This window comes from Typopeltis vanoorti, chromosome 25 (genome assembly GCF_054136105.1).
Source record: "Typopeltis vanoorti isolate ZY-2024b chromosome 25, IOZ_Tvanoo_1.0, whole genome shotgun sequence".
Taxonomy (NCBI): Eukaryota; Metazoa; Arthropoda; class Arachnida; order Uropygi; family Thelyphonidae; genus Typopeltis; species Typopeltis vanoorti.
The window spans coordinates 63,840,948-63,859,618 of record NC_143573.1 but is presented as its reverse complement, the minus strand read 5'-3'; the positions used below and the strand labels follow the sequence as shown (position 1 = coordinate 63,859,618).

The 18,671-nt window shown below is 34.9% G+C and overlaps 1 protein-coding gene across 1 annotated transcript in view; it reads left to right on the top strand.

Annotated features, from left to right (window-relative positions):
• Window positions 1-18,671, top strand: part of LOC150092800 (solute carrier family 45 member 3-like) — an 80,284-nt gene that overhangs the window by 35,679 nt on the left and 25,934 nt on the right. Inside the window, exons 2-3 of the mRNA XM_090414676.1 lie at window positions 377-1,701; window positions 14,231-14,336. Coding sequence (XP_090270802.1) covers window positions 529-1,701; window positions 14,231-14,336 — 1,279 coding nt within the window. The 5' untranslated portion in view covers window positions 377-528. The remainder of the gene's footprint in view (window positions 1-376; window positions 1,702-14,230; window positions 14,337-18,671) is intronic.

Here is an 18,671-nt window from a genome sequence, read left to right as displayed (position 1 = left end):
TAGACAAATGTACATAATATAGCAGACATCCCAGAGTAGCATTTTTAATACAGACATCAGAGATGGTATCTGGAAATCTTTATTAAAATCTTTTAAATCACAAGTTCCATAAATTCATTCACTAGAATGAATTTTCCTGCCATTTATTATCTGTAAATCTGCATTAAAAACATTTTAAACTAAATGTTTAAAACCAGAATTAGGCATAATTACACTTCTTTTAGATTTTCTTAGATCGTTGCTATATGGGTTGATTTCCTATTATAAAATGCAATAGTTGTTTAAAATGGTATTTTAACATGTACTAATATAGTACTGTGTTTTAAAACTGACATTGTAATAATTCACTTATGCTTTCTTTCTTTCTTTTTTACAGGTATGTCATAATTGTTTCCAGAAATATATTTGGAAACAGAAGTAATTCAAAATATGAAGCATTTATGAAGATCTATTTATTTGCCAAAATTATGGTGCTATGTATTGGCATTTATTAGCTTTATCCAAGTAACAGAAGCTAAAAGAATTACCATGGAGAATGAGGAACATTCAGAAGTATTGGCTTTATCCAAGGATACAGTTTTGCAGATGGAACCTACTGTATACTTTTCTCGTATTACTAGTTCTGTTGCTTGGTTTAAACTAATTGGTATAAATGTGCTAGCATTTGGTCTGGAATTATGTGCAAGTGCTGGGTTCACATATATTCCTCCAGTGATGTTGAAGATGGGATTTGAAGAAAAGACTATGACAACAATTATGGCAATTGGACCTTTCATTTCCCTCTTTCTTGTTCCATTGATTGGTCGATGGAGTGATAACTGTAAATGTCATTTTGGAAGGAGACGACCTTTTATTCTTGTACTTGGACTTCTTGTTTTGCTTTCTTTGGTGATTATACCATTTAGTAAAGAAGCCAGTCTGCATTTATCATTAGGCATGGTAAGTGCAACATCAATATTAGCTGGAGGAGTAATTCTGTTGGATTTTGCAAGTCAAGCATTAATGAACCCATGTAAATCTTTGGTTTCTGATGTCTTGAGCCCTAAAGAACAACAGATTGGATTTGTAGTATATTCTTGTATGTTGTCTATTGGAGGATGTATAGGGTATTTAATCACCTCTCTTAAATGGAGTTCTACTATTTTTGGAATTGCACTTGGTGGACAAGAAAGAGCTGTTTTTTTGTTTTTATCAGTTCTGTTTTTCTTTTTTCTTCTTGTGAATCTTGTTGTTGCTGAAGAAAATTTATCTCCAAATGTAAAAAAGGTTGTTAATAATAGTACTTCAGTACATTTATTAAAATCATCTAGTGGAAATTCCAGTGGACTGAAAGAGACTGTTACTTCATCTGATCATTTGCTTCCTTCTCTGAGAAGAAAAACGACACCTGTTTCTAATGGCAATGCATTTCATGAACATTCGAGTGGAACTAGAATGCCAAATCACCATTTCACCTGTTGCTCACTGCCATATTTTCTTTCCCGAAGAACATTTCGACCTTTCTCTAATATATTGTCATGTTTATTAAGGACTGCATTGTGTATTGCTGTGTTCATCAGGAAAATTGTTGTTTGTCCTTTTGTACAAATACAGCTGTTTTTTTCAGTGCCACCTATACTTCTTAGGCTCTTTGTAGCTAGCTTATTTGGATGGATGGCAATTATGTGCCATGATATGTTCTATACTGATTTCGTAGGTCAAGTAAGTATTTGAATTGCTTTTGTTTAAATTTTAATTTTTCTCTGGATGCATTTCCTGTCTCTTTCTTATCTTTTGTCTTTTAGCATACCAAAATACTAGTTGGAATTAAGGTGATAATATCATTTAATGAGGTCAGATTATATTAGATACACATCAGTTTATTATTAATGGTTTCATATAAGCAAATGAATTTTGATAATAACAGTTGTATATTAATGATGCACTAAGTTGAGAGAATGAAATTTGTATAGATAAGCTATACAGATTTTAGTCTGTATAGTCTGTGACATATCATCATCAAATTCCTGACATATACCTTCAGGGGAGGGGTGTACAGGGTCTTATGATAGTACTACATGAAAAAGTTACATCATTACAAACTTCCTATCAACAATTTTCCTCCACATTAGCTTGTTATCTGTCAACATTGCAATATTATCAAATCTTATCTTTCTGTCTTCTGTAAGGAACTATTTACTGTATCAATCCACTTACATCTTGGTCTTCCTCTGGGTTTTTTTATCCTGTTATCCTGGCAAAGAACACTTGTTTAGCTAATCTATCTAGAACTTTTTATAAGACCAAAGCACAAATCAGTCTCATTTTCCAGTTCCTCATTCTATTATTAGTCCATATCACTCTACTTGATATTTCCTTCCATTCAAGAAGATTATCTTCATTCTTTCTTTTAGTGTTGCACGGTGATCAGCATTCATTTTAGGAAATTATGAACTTTATAACCGTGTTATAAATAACTATTTTAATTTCCCGACGTTTTGACCTTCATATTAAAGTCATCATCTGAAGTGTACATTTCACACAGTAACAATGATTTGATCCCGGTTATTCTACTGGCATGACCTCTAGTGAAAGAAAAAAAAATATTCAGATAAAATTACAAATTAATTAATTATTTAGAAACTACATCAAAGCTAAAGTCTATTTAAGATAATATGAGAGAAACATTCTTTTTTATAGATTGTTTTCTTACAGTAACAACGATATCCTATTTTAACATTACAATTGTTATATTAGATTTAGGATTCTGGATTATCTACAGTCCTGTTTATAGTTAACTCTTAGGGAGACATTTACAAATTTAGGAACACAAAACACACGTGTTGAAATGATTATTTTATTAATTATTAATAAAATAACACTTGATGTTTCGACCCCTGTATTGAGGTCATCATCAGAAGGATACATGTGTATAGGGAACCAAGCTAAATGCTCTTGCACTCTATAAAGGTAAATTAAATCTATGCTGTTAATTAATCTGTTTCTTAGCCTGACCTCTAGTGATAATTAAATAAGATAAAATTAAATACAAATAAAATTAAATTAAATTAATTTTAAAAAATTAATAAATAAAAAACTACATAAACTCTGCTAAAGTCCTCAAGTACTAAGATTCTTCAGGACTTGTACAATTCAAGTTGCTATATAATGTTAAAGGGAAAAAAAAAACACTTTGAGTCTTCTTGTAGTGGGATTTTTCTTTGGCTTGTTCTGGTTGCTATAAAGGTTGCAAATGGGTCCTCCACATTCTTCGTCACGTGTTATTTTATTAATAATTAGTAAAACAATCATTTCAACACGTGTGCTTTGTGTCTCTAAATTCGTAAATATGAATACTGATCACCGTGTAATCTTAGGGAGACAGGTTCCGTGGGTAGAATATGTGCCTTCCATATGCTTGGAATTTTTAGATCATCATTATTGTTCAGATTGGGGTGGTTGATAAGAATCTCATATGATAAGAACCATCCCAATTTGAACAATAATGATGGTCTAAAAATTCCAAGCATATGGAAGGCACATATTCTGCCCATAGAACCTGTCTCCCTAATGTTAATTATAAACAGGACTGTAAGAAAGAAGTTTTCTCTCGTGTTATCTTAAATAGACTTGAGCTTTGATGTAGTTTCTAAATAATTAATTAATTTGTAATTTTATCTGAATATTTTTTTCTTTCACTAGAGGTCATGCCAGTAGAATAACCGGTGATCAAGTCATTGTTTTCTTTAGCTTACTGTGTGAAATGTAACTCAGCTTGTCCTTGTATATTTGTATATACTCCAGACTGTATATAATATGAAGGTCAAAACTTCGGGAAATTAAAATTGTTATTTATAACACAGTTGTAAAGTCCATAATTTCTAAAATGAATGGAAGATTATCCTCATGTTTAATATTATAGCTATTCCTTCTTTTTCCCTGATTGTTATTTCCTGAATATAACATCTTGTATTTGTTGCTTACAAAGATCTCTCCTGTTTTTGTCTCCTTTGTTTCAGTAACACCTAGTATGTCGATCTGTTATTATCCATTTATTCTGCTAGTTCCATTTCTTTTCCATTGATGCTTCTTGTATTAATGATGCCAATCTTGATCTCTTCTGATGTTGAGTTGGGATTTGTTTCAGTAGCTGACTTTTCGCTGTTCACTCTAGTTCTCTGATGAAAATAAAAGGGGCCCTTGTTTAACAGGGCGATGTCTCAGTCAGCATGAAATTCCATCATGTTGTACCATCATTTTGAGTCATGGTTTAAGCCAGTAAGAATACAATTTGGTTGTCTAAATCCCAAATTTTCAGCCCGTCTTTGTTCTTTCAGTATTCAGGATATCAGGTCAGAAGTCCTGGCTACTTTTTGGCATTCCCCTAAAGACCATGGTGAGGTCTCCTCACAGTTATTCAACCTTCACCCTTAAGCACCCCATCTGACATATTAAAAGTATGAAAACCGTGGATGCCATTAAGACTTATCGAAAATTAACAACATGCTGAAAATCATAATGTCATCAGCATAGAATGAACAAACTATTTAAATGATGATCAACCAATAAAGGCAAGTGCTGCAAACTAAAAGGATAATATTTAACAATTAATTTTTCATTTGAATTAGATTTAATTTAAATGCTTATATTTAAAACTGCTTATGTGAATTAGATGACTTTTTGACCTGCACATTTATGAAATGCACACAGATTCCAGATCATTTATCAAAAATTATTCACATATCTTTCTGTTTCACGAACATCCCTTTGTCTGCAATTGTTTGCTTGAAATCTGAAGACTTTATTATTGATGTGGTTGAAGATATTTAAATTCGTTATATAGTCAGGTTATTTCAGCTGGAGGGTGTTAATATCAACTCCTTTCTTTATGCAGATGTTTTACTCTTAAATAAAGCCATTACAATTCTGCAAGGGGGTGCTTAAGGGTCAAAGCTGTATAGCTGAGAGGAGACCTCCACATAGCCTTTAGAGGAATGCAGAGAACCAACCAGGGCTTCTGACCTAATGTCCAATCTTCACCTTCTCGTGGCGCACCCTGTTGGGTATCTACCTGGATCCTGAACGAACGAGGATGGACTGGTAATTTGGGATTTAGCCGAACAAATTGTAATTCTTATTGGCTTAAACCAAATTACAAAATGATGGTACAACATGACAAAATTTCATGCCGGCTGGAGCGTTGCCCGGTTAAACAAGGCTCCCATTGTTTTCACCAGGGAACCAGGGTGAACAGCGAAAAGTAAGCTACTGGAACAAATCTGAAAATACACCCCAACTTAACATCACCAGAGTTAAAGATTGGTACTATCAACATAAGAAGCCTGAATGGCAAAGAAATGGAGCTAGCTGAGGAATTAGATGAGTACCAGATTGACATAATAGGGGTGACTGAAACAAAAAAGACAAAAACTGGTGAGATCTTTCTGAGCAATAAAGACAAAATGTTATATTCAGGCAATGACAATCAAGGAAAAGGAGTAGCCATTGTATTCAACACTAAATACAAGGCTAATCTTCTTGAATGGCAGGCAGTCTCAAGTAGAGTGATGCGGGTAAATATCACAATGGGGGAACTGGACAATGAGACTTATTTGTGCCTATGGTCTCACAGAAGGTTCTACTAAGGTAGAAGTGGAGGAATTTTTTGAAGATTTAGAGAAAGCATCTGACACAGTGAAAAAGGAAAAGTTGGTCCTTGTTGGGGATCTAAATAGCAGAGTAGGAAATGATTGTGAGACATACAAAAATATTTTGGGAAAATTTGGAGAAAAGAGCAAAGCTAATAATAATGGCAAATATCTGTTGGATTTCTGCTCAGGACATGGACTGGTTATTACTAACACCATGTTCCAACATAAAAATATGCATAAATTCACATGGAGAGAAGAGGCAAGGAATAAGAAAAGTCTCATTGACTATGTTATTGTTGATAGTGATGTTTTCTCCCAGATCAGGACTGTATGGAGGGTGTGGTAGGATATCTATGTTGTTCTTCTGCAAAACGTCCACCACACCACAAGCAATATGTGGCCTTGCATTATCGTGGTACAATAAGAAGCCATTCTTCAGCAATGGACGCTTCCTTTTGACGTGCTGTACCATCATAGTATGAGCCGTTTACAGTATTCCCGGGTTCTACAGCATGTTGGTAAACAATGCCTTTGTAGTCAAAAAAAAAAACATTATGGTCATAACTTTACCAGCCAATTTTACAGTTTTTGCTTTCCTGGGGGTAGGTGAAGACGGATGCTTCCATTCACTGCTTTGTTGTTTCATTGTAGGGTCATAGTGATACAACCAAGCTTCATCTGCTGTAATGATGCGTTTTAAGAAGTTGTTGCCTTCTTGTTCCAGTCTTTCTTTCCATTCTGTGCACACATCCACTTGATGCTGCATTTACTCTGGTGTCAAGAGTTTGGGAATCCATTGAGTGCAAACACGTTTCAGTCCCAAATGTTCAGCCATGATTGAGTGAACACTTCCCACAGAAATATTCAGGACAACAAGCAGCTGGCATACTGTAATTCTGCGATCCTCCTTGATGATAATCGCTGCTGTGTTGATCATTGTCTCTGTGATGGATGTTGAAGGTCTTCCCCCACGTTCAAGATCTTCCACATTTTGCCTTCCTTCCTTAAAAGTTTTATGCCAGCAAAAAACACTTGCCCTCGACATTGCTTCATTGTGGAAAGCTTTGTGTATCATGTTAAAAGTGTCCGATGCCGATTTTTTAAAACCCACACAAAATTTAATCGCATAACACTGTTCCAAGGATGCTTTTATTTCAACGACTGGTCACAGCTCGTAGGTGCACCGAAACAAGCTTGCATTTAGTCACGTGACACTCTGGCACATCAGTCCATCTATCAACCTCTTTTGTTAATACAGACAGCAACATTTCTTTATTCCACAGAAATTAATATTATGATGAGTGGTTTCGCGACAGTAAAATTAGTCTTATTACTTATTGAACAGCCCTTGTATATGGATCACATTATGAAGGATAGTGGTATTAAACATGATATCAGAATTGGAGATGTTAATGTCAGCTCTTTGCTTTATGCAGACGATATTATACTTATCAATAAATCCGCTACGAGTCTGCAAGATTCCTTGACTAAATTGAATAACCATTGTAATAGATATGGTATGAAGTTCAGCAATAAAAAGACAATGAAAATAGGTAGAATCATTGAAAATGTCAATTGCATTGTGAACGGAGAACCTGTGGAACAAGTAAAACATTTCACCTACTTGGCATGATTTTTACTGAAGATGGTAAATTAAATATAGAAATAGACAACAGAATCAGCAAAGCTGGTATGGTGGGAAGTCAATTGAATAAATTCATATGGAATAAGAGAGAAATTAGTCGGAACACTAAATTAGCTATATACAAGACAGTGTTCAAACCAGTTTTAATTTATGGATCTGAGAGCTGGGTCAGAAGTAAAACACTTGACCAAAGACTAGAGACCACAGATATGAGAATGCTGAGAAAGATTAGAGGCATGAACAGATGGCATCAATGGCAATATCATATTAAAAGCGGTTTTAGAAAATTATGGAATGTATCCCCAATTTTTCAACGTAAGTTAGGCCTTTTTTCCAAGTCAGTATATTATGTTTTAGTTCCATATTCTCCAGTTTACGCAACAGCCTATCATAGTGTATTCATTCCCTTTAACCAACTCTGCCGTAATATTGTTATAAAATATGAACAAATTGCTAAAACATGACCTTCCTTTAGTAAACCCATGCTGTTCCCTGCATAGTATAGAATGCTTCTCTACCCATTTCTGTATGCGAGTTCTTACCAACTTCTCTAAAATCTTCACTACCACACCAGAGATACTAATAGGTCGGTAATTAGATATCAGTTTATGCACAACCCTTGTGCAATGGAACTATCATACGTTCCTTCCATTCCTGTGGTATCATTCCTGAGCTGAGACTCAAGTTATACAAATGTGTGAAAAAAGGCCTAGCCAATTCAGCTGAACATTCCTTTAACAAACGGGCAGATATTCCATCTGTTCCTATTGACAAATTCTTATCCAGGTTATGCAAGAACTCTGCAACCTCATTTTCATGAACCGGTAACTCTTTATCTAACGTAGCAGTAGCACCATGCTACGTACACCTGGTTGATGTATCTTAGCAAAGTGAGCACTATTTAACTGAACAATATCCTTAGCTTCCGACACTCGTGTACCATCTGCATTCAATAAAGTTATTCTTCCACATTCATTCTTTCATTTTGCTTGAGACATAATGATAAAATTCTTTTGGATTGCATTTAGCTTGCATGACCAATTTCTTTTCATACTCCGTTTTAGCTTTTCTCACAATACTAGTTACTTTTCTGGCCTGAGCTTTATATATTTCTTAACTCCTCTCACTCTTATTCTCACAATATTCTTTCCACATCAACTTCTTCTTGTGGATCTCTAGCTTAATAAGGCTGCATCCATTTCACTCCCAACCTATTTATTTTTCGAACACTAGAGATACATTCAGATACTGCCTCATTCAAGCATTTTTTCAAAGATTCCCATGCATTGCTGACATTTTTTCCATTCAGTAACTGATACTGTTACACCCTGATAACTTTAGAATATGAAAATTTCAGTTATCATGATGTAACAAGAGAAGAGATAAAAACCCTGTATAGATAACTAAGTAAGCAAGCTTGTTCCTAAGCAGATATCGTTTAGAGCCTTTGAAAGTAACGAATACAAAAAATAAAAAGAAAGAAAAACATGCTTGCATCCAAGTGAAAAATATAGCTGAAATTGTTTGTTGAACTTAAAAAAAAAAAAAAAAAAAGGAAGGGAATTTTATTACACTTGTGATATGATAAAATAAGGTTAAGTAAAGCAAAGAAGATTAGTCATAGGATTTTGCGTGTGAGAGGCTAGTTTTTACACTTGAAATAAGAGATTAAAGATTCGAGTTAATTCTTAGAAAGTTTTGGAAAGGGGATTAATTTAGTATAGATGACATAGAGGTTAGTTTAAACAAAAACCAAAGCTCCAGGTCATAATTCCCGAATTGAGGCTTTGTCACGTGTCGGTTGCATGCACACGGACCGCATGATGTTTTGGCAGAAAAATGCGACTCTAATTGGTCAGTGAAATCGACTCCAGTAAGGTGGGAAGAAAAAAAATTGAAGAAGGTGCCGGTAGGGGTCATCGTATAAAAGGGTTAGGACCCCCCCCCCACACACACACACACAAGGCTTTTTTCAAGAGAGTTTTTTCTTCACCACTCTTTGTGTAAGTCTCACGCAGTTTTCCTGAGTGAGGTTAGGAGTTTTCTCCGTCCGACACAATAAGGAAACAAAGTGTGCGGAATTTCGATTCCGTGTTCCTATTGTAAGAAATGAGGGACGCCTTTTAGTTAAAAAAGAAAGAAGATAATGTCAGTGTGTTTCATCATCCAGTGATCATAACGAGAGAAAGAAAATTTTATAAAGAAGTCAGTGCCCACGTGGTGAATTTCACAGCCATAGAATAGATAATCCTATGTGTGTCCTTGACTGAAGAATGTAAGGTAAAGATTGTGAAAGCCCATCTTAGTGTCAAAAGAACTTAGGAGTGATAAGTTATAGAAGATTTTGTCCTAGGAAGGTAAAATATCAGAAAAAGGTAGAGACCAGTGTAGAAGACCCAAGTCAAAAGGTACTGTAAAATCTTGTGTCAATTCAAATCATATGTAACTGTAGTCATTGTTCAATTACTGAACAGTTGGAAGGATTAATGAGAATTATACTAGGACTTTAGTACATGTCAAACTAGAAAAAAATGAGCTTGTTATTATTAATTAATACGTAATTCGTGTGCCTAGAGATTTATGCATGTACATTATATTTTAATTAAGAGAGTTTTAAAGGTCAAAAGTGTGTATTATTTTATTTATTTTATTGTATTTATTGCTCTTTCTGAGCAATAAATACAAAATGTTATATTCAGGCAATGACAATCAAGGAAAAGGAGTAGCCATAGTATTCAACACAAAATATGAGGCTAATCTTCTTGAATGGCAGTCAGTCTCAAGTAGAGTAATGTGGGCAAATATGAGAATGGGGAACTGGACAATGAGACTTATTTGTGCCTATGGTCCCACAGAAGGTTCTACTAAGGTAGAAGTGGAGGAATTTTTTGATGCTTTAGAAAAAGCAACTGACACAATGAGAAAGGAAAAGTTGGTCCTTGTTGGGGATCTAAATAACAGAGTAGGAAATGATTGTGAGACATACAAAAATATTTTGGGAAAATTTGGAGAAAAGAGCAAAGTTAATAATAATGGCAAATATCTGTTGGATTTCTGCTCAGGACATGGACTGGTTATTACTAACACCATGTTCCAACATAAAAATGTGCACAAATTCACATGGAGAGAAGAGGCTAGGAATAAGAAAAGTCTCATTGACTATGTTATTGTTGATAGTGATGTTTTCTCTCTGGTGCAGGATACCAGAGTGTACAGAGGATTTGAAATTGTAAGTGATCACTATTTAGTCTTGAGCAGGATAAAATTGAATTTCATATTGAAAAGAATAACATGTAAGAAAGTTTTAAAGCGAATAAAAGTTGAGCAGCTCTCAGATGTGAACTGTAGACTAAAATACAGAAAGATTATTGAAAAGAAAATGAAAGAGTTTGAGAACAGGAATCAAACCTTGGAGATTCAGTGGCAAACTCTGAAGAAAACATTGATTGATTCTGCCAGAGAGGCATGTGGTGAGGTTGTGTGCAAGGATAAAAAAATCAGAACTTCCTGGTGGACACAGGAAGTTAAAGAGGCAGTGAAGGAAAAGAAGAAAGCATATCAAAAGTTCCTGGCAAATAAATCAGCTTTTACTCTTACAGAATACAGAGACAAATGTAAGAAAGCTAAACAGTGTGTAAAACTAGCTAAACAAAAGTCATGGGAGGATTTTGGCAAGAATATAGAAAATAAATACCAAGAAGGTGGCAAAATATTCTGGAGGTTGTTGAAGAAGCTTAGGAATGGAGGAAAGAGCGCTGTAAAAGGAGTTAGAGATGATAAAGGTGACATGAAAACAGGAGAAAAAGAAATCCTTGAAGTATGGAGTAATTACTTTGAAAAACTGCTAAGTGAAACAAGCAGTGATGGCAGCACAGTGATAAAAAACACTGACCAGGCATGTAGTCAGGAATACATATCCATACTTGAAGTAGAAAAAGCCATCAAAGGCTTGAAATGTGGAAAGGCAGCAGGAGTAGATGATATTCGACCAGAAATGCTGAAGTATGGTGGTATAAAAGTCTTACAGTGGCTGCACTGCATAGTTCAGAAAGCCTGGACAGAGGGACGAATTCCCGATGATTGGTGTAGAGCTCTCATAGTACCCATATATAAAAAGGGAAATAAAACTGAATGTGAGAATTACAGAGGTATTTCCCTTCTGAGTGTTCCTGGCAAGATCTATGCAAGTATACCTTGAGAAACGGTTGAGAAGAATTGTGGAAGAAAAGCTTGGTGAAGAACAAGCTGGATTCAGGCCAAATAGAGGCTGTCAGGATCAGATCTTCACTTTACGACAAATAGTCGAGAAAGCATGGGAATATAATAAAGATCTGTATTTAAGTTTTGTCGATTTGGAAAAGGCATATGACAAGGTGCCAAGAGAGAAGCTATTCAATACGCCACAGTTATATGGTGTCGATGGGGCATTATATCAAGCAATACTTTGTCTTTATTTGAGTTGTAAGTCAGCAGTTAGAATTGAAGGAAGTACAGGAAGATGGTTTAATGTTAAATCTGGTGTGAGACAAGGATGTACATTATCCCCTCTGTTATTCATTATCTATATGGATCATATTATGAAGGAAAGTGGTATTAAACCTGATATCCGAATTGGAGATGTTAATGTCAGCTCTTTGCTTTATGCGGATGATGTTATACTTCTAAATAAATCCGCTACAAGTCTTCAAGATTCTCTGACTAAATTGAATAACTGTTGTAATAGATATGGTATGAAGGTCAGCAATAAAAAGACAAAGACAATGAAAATATTCAGAATCATTGAAAATGTCAACTGTGTTGTGAATGGAGAACCTGTGGAACAAGTAAAACATTTCAGCTACTTAGGTACGATGTTTACTAAAGATGGTAAATTAAATATAGAAATAGACAACAGAATCAGGAAAGCTGGTATGGTGGGAAGTCAATTGAATAAATACATATGGAATAAGAGAGAAATTAGTCGGAACACTAAATTAGCTGTATACAAGACAGTGTTCAAACCAGTTTTAACTTATGGATCTGAGAGCTGGGTCAGAAGTAAAACACTTGACCAAAGACTAGAGACTGCAGATATGAGAGTCCTGAGAAAGATTAGAGGTGTGAACAGGTGGCATCAATGGCAATATCATATTAAAAACGAGGATATTAGGAAAGAACTTGACATTGTCAGCATCCAGGAATGCGTTAGCAGAGCTAATCTCAGGTGGTATGGTCACTTAAATAGAATGGGAGAGGAAAGATTAGCAAAACAAGTGTTCTCTGCCAGGTTGGCAGGAAAACGACCCAGAGGAAGACCAAGATATAGGTGGATTGATATGGTACAAAGTGCCTTAGACGATAGAAATATAAGATCTGATAATGTTAGAGTCTTGACAAGCGACAGACTGATTTGGAGGAAAATTGTAGATAGGAAGTTAGTAATGATGTAAATTTTTCATGTAGTACTGTCATATCCTGTACACCCCTTGAGGGTACATGGCAGGAATTTGATGATGATGATGATGATGAAGTGTGTATTAGCTCAGCAAAAGGATAATTTTAATCCATATTGTCTTAGTGAGAAAATTAGAATAACTGATTATATGTCCTAGAAAATACAGAATTTTAGCGTGATCAAACCAGTAAGGGGTTAGACAAAGGATCAACTAGTTCTAGGATTATACATGTTTGTATGTCCAGAATCTGTTATGGTGATATGATCACAATTCTCATGTAGGATCTTAACCTAATACTTGTGTTTAGCTAGTGAAAATTTGTATTATATATTCTGAATGGAGTTTTATTTGATAAAGAATGAATTGTACCATGTTTAAGAGTTCAATAAACTTTTGTTCATTGAAAATACAGTTGTCTGAGATTGCCGCTCAATGTACCACTTGTAACAACGCACGAACCTAATCAAGGGGGGGGGGGGTTTGTTAAGTTACGAGATAAAGGTCACGAATGCATATTAGTTTCACACTCAGACATATTTTGGTAATCGCTCCTTGTTTTTAAATTTTATATCCTAAACTAAATGTCCTGAAAGGCGCAGTATAAAATAAATATTTAGGGACACTAAGGGGAGAAGAAGATTATTTGTATTTGGTGATATCTCGTATATAAATAAGATTTGGACAAAGACAAGTAGAGTTTCACATGTAAGGATAGTTGAAAGCCTAATAATCATAAATTGGGACACAACGATACCATGGGGCCAAAGATTGCATGGTATCAGTTACTGAATGGAAATCAATTTCTTCTAAGTCAATCATAATTTCCAGCTTTGAGCATAATTTCCATATTTGTGTTGTAGTATTTTCTTTCTTCTAAACACCCCCAAAAATAGAGCACGTGACATTTAGGAAGTTCAAATATCAAAATTGTAAATGTTTATATTTCAAATTGAGTTCTAAATTAGCATATCAGGCATTATCCTTCTAATTTGTTCTATAATACCAAAATTTCCAAAATTCTGTCAGACTGTGAAGCACTTTATTCAGGTTATGTTCATTGCTGCACATTCTGAATACAGGTTTGAACATGATTTGACAGATTGAAGGTAGTCTACAACATCAAAAATTTAACGAATTCTGAAAGATGACCTACTGAGTATTCAAGTTTTATGTGCTTCAACTGAATTTCCTAGCATAACACTAGTTATGCGTCTGCCAAACATGGTACAAAGGACCTGACAAGGAGTTAAATAATAATGAAGCTGCTAAGACAAAAAATAAGAAAACTTAATTCTATTGTAATTATATATTTTTTTTGTATACTTTTGTATAAAATATAGTTTCATTGTTTAATTAAATATTTTGTATTCTGTATAATACCTTTAACTGCATAAATTTTAAATTACAACTGCTCTTTTTTCTCTCCCCCTTCCCCACCATACATTTTGTGTCTAGCTGCACATTAAATTAAAGGCTGAGTAAATACATATTTTCACAATTTTCTTATTATTGCCTTATAGGTTATATATCAAGGGAAACCTCAAGGAAATGAGGAAGGGACTGAGGACCTGTATGATGAAGGAGTACGGATGGGGTCTTGGGGATTACTCTTGCATTGTTTAGCAGGTATTACAAATTTATCCTACAATACATTATGATAATAAGAAAACATAATGCAGGGATTTAGTTTCCTGGACTATGTTAATGTATATTAGTATCTATTTATTTAGCAGGCTTGGAACATTAGCTTTTTTTACTATTAAAAAAAAGGGGGGGGTCCTGCATTTGTTTTTCACTTGGGAATGTTACATAATTCATGTAATTAATGAATGTTAATTTACATCATCAGATATAATTAATGAAACTTTAATTTAAAATTGGTTTTGTGAGATATTGTAGTAAATGGAAAGGATTTTGTAGGAATTAAATTTTTCAAATTTGCAGTTTACACTGAAGGACAACAATTGTCTATATTCATGAATATTTTCATTTTTGTTTCCTGGAGTTTGGAGCAGCAGATAAAAACATCTGTCTATAGGCATTGTTGTTAGACAAGATTGACATGTCAATTTTTTTTTTTTTTTTTGCAAAGTATGGAAGAGGCTGTAGGTGTGTAACAATCATTAGTTTTTAAATACATGCATCATTAAATTCCTGATATGTACCCTCAGGGGATATGCAGGATATTATGATAGTACATGAAAAAGTTATACCATTGCTAACTTCTGATCAACAATTGTACTCCAAATTAATCTGTTATCTGTCAAGACTTTAACATTATCAGATCTTATATTTCTGTCTTCTAAGACACTTTTTATTTATCAATCCACCAACATCTTGGTCTTTCTTTGGATGTTTTTCCTGCCAACTTGAAAAAGAATCTTGTTTTGCTAACTTTTCTCTTCCATTCTGTTTACATGACCATATCATCTGAAATTAGCTCTGCTTTTTACAGATGACCTTCTTCCCTTTTTACATTCCTGAATGCTAACAATAGCAAGTTCTTTCCTAATAATCCTACCATCTGTTCACCACTAATCTTTCTCAGAACTCGTATCTGTGGTTTCTGGTCTTCGATCAAGAGTTTTATTTCTAATTCAACTCTCAGATCTCCGTAAGTTTAAAGTAGTTTGAACACTGTCTTTTATACAGCTAATTTAGTGCTTTGACTAATTTCTTTGTTATTTCATAATAAACTTATTAATTTGACTTCCTACCACACCAGCTCTACTAATTCTGTTGTCTGTTTCGATATTTAATTTGCCATCTTCATTAAAAATTCTGCATAAATAGCTGAAATGTTTTACGTATTCTATAGGTTCACCATTCAGGATACAGTTGATATTTTTGATGTTTCTACCTGTTTTTGTTATCTGTATTTTTATTGCTGATTTTCATACCAAATTTCTTACAACAGGGAACACTTGTACTGGATTTATTTAGATGTATAACACCATCTGCATAAAGTAAAGAGCTAAGATTAACATCACTAATTTTGATATCAGATTTAATACCACTTTTCTTCATAATGTGATCCATATAGTTAATGAATAACAGTGGAGATAATATGCACTTTTGTTGCAAACCATTTTCCTGTACCTCTTTCAATTCTAACTGCTGACTTACATCTTAAATAAAGATTATGTATTGCTCTGTATAATGTTCCTTTGGGCACCTTGTCATATGCCTTTTCCAGATATACCTTGATGTACCTGTGATTTCAGTCAGGATTTCTCCATAACTGCAAGTTGTAAAGAGTCCAGCTATTCCTGTCTTTGGCCTTTCTTCTCCATTTTCTTCCGACTTTCTTAATCATTGGATCTTCCAGGTTTTCTTTTGGTATCTCTCAGATACCAGTTTGTATCTCTGACTGTCCATCTGTTGTCTCTCATTCTGGCGAGATGTCCTGCCCATCTTCTTTTGCTGTTGTAGATTGCTTTTATTATGTCCATGAGTGCAGACTTCTTCCTGATTTCTGTGTGTCTTACGTGGTCTATTTTGTTTATATTGCACGTTGGGTTGTTATTAAGCTTTGTTCTTCTTTTAAAGTTGTGTTCCATGTTTCACTGCCATAAGTTAATGCTGGTAAGATGTGACTATTGAAAAGATGGGCTCTTATTTCTATATCTATGTTTTCGTTGGTAATTGTTGAATTTATTTTTGAAGGCTATCCAAGAAGCTCTTTTTCTCCTTGCTATTTCATTTGATATATCATTATTCATTTTTATGAACTGGCCGAGGTATTCAACTTTTTCATTGGTGTGAGATTGTAGAGTGATTGTATGATCTTTACAATATTTGTTTTTCATCCATCTTGTTTTGTCTGGGTGTATTTCCAATCTAATTTTTTGGCAGTTTTGGCTTATGTTATTCAGCAGTGATTCTAAGAGTTTGGGTGAGTGAGATATTAATACCACATCATCGGCGAATAATAGGATATTTAACATTTCACCATCAATGTTTATTCCATCTTTCATGTCAATTTTTCGAATGATGCTGTCCAGAGTAGATGTGAAGAGATTAGGTGATAAGACATCACCCTGACGTACTCCTCTACTTAAGTTAATTTTAATCGGATGATTGAAAAGTGTGATATTTGTTGTGTCTTCTTTGTAGATATCTTTTATGAGTTGGATGTATGCTTTTTCTACGCCTTGTTCTATTAAAGCTTGGAATACTGCGTTATGCTCAATAGTGTCAAATGCTTTTTTAAAATCTATAAAAAGAAGACAAAGTGGGATATGGTATTCTCTGCATCTTTCTGTTAGCTGAGTAATAGTTTGAATATGATTTATTGTTGAAAAGCCTTTTTTGAAACCAGCCTGTTCTTTGCAGCTATTTTCATTGATGGAGGTTTTGTATTCGGTTTAGGATGACTCTGGCGAATATTTTTTTGTTGGGCATGGTGTTAGTAATAACTAGTCCATGTCCTGAAGAGAAATCTAGCAGGCACTTACCATTATTATTATTGGTCATATCCCCACGTACGTTGAGGGTACAGAGGTATGATATACGTCAGTTTACAGGCTGAAGTTAACCCTGTGAGAATGGCCAGTCCTCAGCAGAGTGCCAACAGCATCGAATGATTGATCCATTTCCAACTGCTAACCACGCTCAGACTTGCTTAACTTTTTGTGTGAGCTATTAGTAGCACAGGCTCTATCAATCGGGCAACCTTTGCTGGCACCATTATTATTAGCTTTGCTCTTTTCTCCAAATTTTCCCAAAGTATTTCTATATGTCTTGTAATCATTTCCTACATTTGCTGTTTAATCTCCAACAAGAACCAACTTTTCCTTTTTCATTGTGTCAACTACCTTCTTTAATGCCTTGAAAAATTCTTCCATTTCTTCCTTAATAGAACCTTCTGTGGGACCATAGGCACACGGCTCATTGTCCAGTTTCCCATTGTGATATTGCCCACATTGTTACTTTACTTTATTGCCTGCCATACAAAATGATCCTTGTATTTAGTGTTGAATACTATAGCTACTCCATTTTCCTGATTGCTATTGTCTATTTTTTTTGTCTTCTTTGTTTCAGTCATGCCTATTATGTCAATCTTGTATACTGATCCAATTCTTCTGATAGTTCCATTTCTTTTCCATTGATGCTTTTTACACCGATAGTGTCAATCTTGAACTCTACTGATGTTGATTTGGGATGTGCTTTGAGATTTTTTCCAGTAGCTAACTTTGTGCTATTCACCCTGGTTCCCTGACAAAAACAGCAGGATTCTTGTTTAACTGGGCAACATCCCAGTTGGCATGAAATTGTCATGTTGTACCATAATTTTATATTGTGGTTGGTTAAATCCCAGATTGCCAGCCCATCCTCACTTGTTCAGTCTCCAGGTAGATACCTAACAGGGTGCATCATGGGGAGGTGAGCATTGGACATTAAGTCAGAAGCCTTAGTCAGTTCTCTGCATTCTTTAAAAGGCTATGTGGAGGTCTCCTCCTCGTGTGCACGCGCACGCACACACACACATGGGGGGGGGTTCAAAATTCCACGTTCAAACTTTGAGGAGAGGTAGAGAACATCAAAATCAACCATATTCACATAGGAAAGCATGACTGGAAATGCCACCGGAAGGTATGCTAACAGGGACACAAAGATACAGAAATAACACACGGCAGTAAGTAGTGTAAAAACTTTATTAGGCCTAACTGAACAGTTCAATAATAGTTGGATACATAATATGGTTTCACATCATGTGCTCAAAGTTACGACCATTAGCAGTGATGCATGCCCGACACTGACGAAGCATTGATTGCATACATTTTCGAAAATACCTGGAGTTTCATGGATATTTGCAGTGGCGATGCTGATTCTTGCCACGAGGTCCATGTCAGAGGCAACAGGCATTTCATTCAACATGGTTTTAAGGGTCCCCCACAGAAAGAAATCAGTGCTCGATATTACTAGCATAGGCCTGGCATAGTCAAGTTATTCGATTTC